We start from the raw sequence: 3,947 nt of genomic DNA, 5'->3' as shown, positions 1-3,947 counted from the left end.
CCAAATTCGTCCTCCAAAGTAGCCTTGAAATGCGCCTTTGTAACCTCCCAATTAAGCCTTCATTCAAGCTCCTTTATTACGAAATTAAACCAGCAAAACCCCGCTAATAATAACACTGAAATGTGAATAAAAACCAGCTTGAAACTCTCTTGAAGTATGCATTAAATCAGCCTAGATTCACGCCCAAAAATCCGCCCAACTTCCCTTCTTTCAAACGGATTGGAGTTGATGATTTTAAGGGGAATCAAACTAATTTAATTAATCCCATTACTGAGGTAATTAGTCACACTCAATACGGTGCAACCATTTGAGGAATTATATGGACTGTGCACGCTAAAATCCATAGGAGTAGCATCGAAGAAATACTTGGACAAAATCAATTCCCTAACGTTCGACTCTTGGACTGGAATATTTGAATCATTCGAACCTTGACCACTTTGGTCATCCTCCCCTTCTTCAAAGGGAATTGCCCTCAATTCTTCATCATTATAGTACGGTGCTAGATCCCCCACATTGAATGTGCTTGAGACACCGTACTTTCCTCCCAAATCTACCTTGTAGGCATTGTCATTGATCTTTTCCACTATCTCAAATGGACCCTCGGCTCGTGGCATGAGCTTGTTCTTCCTTTGATTGGGAAACCTTTCCTTCCTCATGTAAATACAAACTAAGTCACCAACTTCAAAGCTTCTCACGTTTTTGACTCTCTTGTTGGCTTGCTTCTTATAGATTTCATTAGCCTTCTCGATGTTCTTCCTCACTTCTTTGTGGATTTTGACCATGAACTCTGCTTGTTCCTTGGCATCTCCATGCACGAATTTTTTTTGAGGCAAAACTATGAGATCAATTGTAAAATAGGGATTAGAACCATAGACTACTTCAAAAGGAGAATACTTTGTAGTAGCACTAGGAGTTCTATTGTAAGCAAACTCGACATGAGCAAGCTTGACATCCCAATCTTTGGTGCTCTTACTAACCAAGGTCTTAAGAAAAGAACCTAGCACCCTATTCACCACCTCAGTTTGGCCATCGGTTTGGGGGTGAGAGGTAGAAAACAGCATTTTGGTTCCCATAAGACGCCACAAAGACTTCCAAAAATGACTTAGGAACTTTGTATCTTGATTTGAAACAATGGTGCGTGGGACTCCATGGAAACGAACAATCTCATCAAAATATAATTTCGCCACCATCATAGCATCCTCGGTTTTATGACAAGGGACAAAGTGAGCCATCTTTGAAAAGCGATCAACCACCACCATGATTGAGTCCTTACCTCTTTGAGTTCTAGGTAAAGCCACAATGAAATACATGCTTATGTCTTCCCAAGGTCTCTTCGGAATTGGCAATGGCTTGTAAAGACCCTTGTGAAACACCATCTTTGCCCTTTGACAATTAGAGCAACGAGCTAGAACATGGTGAACAGTAGATAGCATGTTAGGCCAATAAAAGTGAGCTTGAAGAAGCTCCATAGTCTTTTGAACTCCGAAATGGCCTGCTAGACCTCCTCCATGCGCCTCATGAATCAACAAGCTTCGAATTGGACATTTAGGAATGCATAACCTATTTCCCTTAAAAAGAAAATCATTTTGTAAGGAAAATAAATCATAAACTCCATTCACGCATTTCTCCAAAATGACCTTGAAATCATCATCTTCCTTGTAGTATTCTTTGATCAATTCGAACCCAAGGACTTTAGCCTCAACGACTCCAAGTAAAGTATGCCTTCGAGATAAGGCATCCGCAACAACATTCGCCTTTCCACTCTTGTACTTAGATGAAAAGTTAAATGTTTGCAAGAATTCCACCCACTTCGCTTGCCTCGAACTCAACTTCTTTTGGCCATGGATGAACCTCAAAGATTCATGGTCAGAATGAAGTATGAATGGTTGTGGCCTCAAGTAATGCGACCAATGATCCAAAGCTCGCACCATTGCATAGAACTCCTTGTCATAGGTGGAATAATTCAGCTTGCCTTGGCTCAATTTCTCACTAAAGTAGTCAATAGGACGCCCCTCCTGAATCAACACGGCACCAATCCTCTTTCCACTTGCATCACACTCAACTTCAAATGGTTTTGAAAAATCTGGAAGTGCTAGGATAGGTGTGTTGCACATTTTCTCTTTGATCACTTCAAACGCCTTTTGATCTTGAGGAGTCCACTCAAACGAGCCCTTCTTTGTGCACTCGGTGATAGGGGCCATGAGAGTGCTAAAATTGCGAATGAACCTCCTATAAAAGGAAGCTAATCCATGGAAAGATCGGACCTTCGTGAGTGTCTTTGGACTAGGCCATGATTGAATAGCCTAAATCTTGCTAGGATCAACTTTCACGCCTTCACCTGAAATAATGTAACCGAGAAAGTTACCTCATATAGCATAAAATTACATTTTTCAAGTTTTCCATACAATTTTTGTTCTCTCAAAACAGTGAAAACTTCAAACAAATGGACCAAATGCTCATCCCCATCTTTGCTATAGATAAGGATATCATCAAGGTACACCACCACGAGCTTGCCAAGGAAAGGCCGCAACACCTCGTTCATCAACCTCATGAAAGTGCTAGGTGCGTTGGTGAGTCCAAATGGCATCACGAGCCACTCATACAAACCGTGCTTGGTTTTGAACGCGGTCTTCCATTCATCTCCTTCTCTCATCCGAATTTGATGATAACCACTTCTCAAATCAACTTTTGAAAACACCTTCGAGCCACTCAGTTCGTCAAGCATGTCATCTAGCCTTGGAATTGGAAACCTGTACTTGATAGTAATATTGTTAACAGCCCTACTATCAATACACATACGCCATGTACCATCTTTTTTAGGAACCAAAAGAGCAGGAACAGCACACGGACTCATCGACTCACGCACATACCCCATACTCATCAACTCCTCTATTTAACGTTGCAATTCCTTAGTTTCCAAAGGATTACACCTATAGGCAGGTTTGTTAGGTAAAGGAGCACCGGGAATGAGGTCAATTTGATGTTCAATTCCCCTCAAAGGTGGCAACCCTTTAGGTAACTCATCAGGAAAAACATCCTCAAAATCCTTAATCAATTGAGCCAATTTGGGGTTTTGACTCACAAAATTTCCGTGGACCTCTTTAGAGTACAACAAGTATAATTCATCCTTACCATCAATTTCCCTTTCAAATTCCTTAAGGGTAAGCAATGACACCTTCTTTGATTGTTTAGGATTTTGTGACAACCGTGGGGGTGGTAAGGGGTGCAATTTTTTTTGTTTTCCTTGGTGAGTTATAGTGTAAGTGTTATGGTACCCATCATGTTGAGATTTTCGATCAGTTTGCCAAGGTATACCAAGCAAAATATGACAAGCATCCATAGACACAACATCACACAGTTGAGTATCATGATAAGACCCAATAGAAAAACTAATCATGCATTGTTTCCTAACCCTCGTACTAGAACTAGAGTCCAACCAACTCAACTTATAAGGATGTGGGTGATTTGTAGTTGTAAGACCAAGCCTAGTTACCAAGGTTTTGGAAACTGTGTTTGCCTCACTAGCACCATCAACAATTAAATCACATACCTCGCCTTTAATCTTGCACTTGGTGATGAAAATATGTTGCCTTTGTGGTGCTAAGGGTTCCTCAACGTGAGCTTGCAACGCCCTTCTCACAACCAGACTTGTTTTGGTCTCTTCTTCGGGGAAACATTGCTCTTCCTCCTCGTCCCCTTCAGTAGAATTCACGTCCTCCACTTCTTCAACCTCAAAATCCTCCCAATTGATAGTTTGGTTAGCAATAAGCTTTACCTCTTGCATGGTCAAAGATCTTGAATTTGGACAATCCTTCTTGAAATGACCCCTTCCTCCACACTTGTAACAAACAATGTCACTTATTTTGAAATCTTTCTTGTCCTTCTTAGGTGGATCGTTGGCTTTGACAAAAGAAGAACCATCCTTGATAGGATAGGTTGGTTTTCGT

General features: G+C 41.0%; 1 protein-coding gene across 1 annotated transcript; it reads right to left on the bottom strand.

The window, feature by feature from the left end:
- Window positions 1–254: 254 nt before the first annotated feature.
- On the bottom strand, window positions 255–2,201 carry LOC110690352. The gene is made up of 2 exons (XM_021867171.1): window positions 1,991–2,201; window positions 255–835 (listed from the first exon to the last, which is right to left on the bottom strand). Exons 1-2 carry the CDS (start codon window positions 2,199–2,201, stop codon window positions 255–257), a joined length of 792 nt encoding a protein of 263 aa, XP_021722863.1.
- Between the last annotated feature and the right edge of the window lie 1,746 nt (window positions 2,202–3,947).

The sequence above is a fragment of the Chenopodium quinoa genome, unplaced genomic scaffold (genome assembly GCF_001683475.1).
Source record: "Chenopodium quinoa cultivar QQ74 unplaced genomic scaffold, ASM168347v1, whole genome shotgun sequence".
NCBI lineage: Eukaryota > Viridiplantae > Streptophyta > Magnoliopsida > Caryophyllales > Amaranthaceae > Chenopodium > Chenopodium quinoa.
The sequence above is the reverse complement of the archived record's forward strand: the minus strand, read 5'-3'. Positions and strand labels throughout refer to the sequence as shown.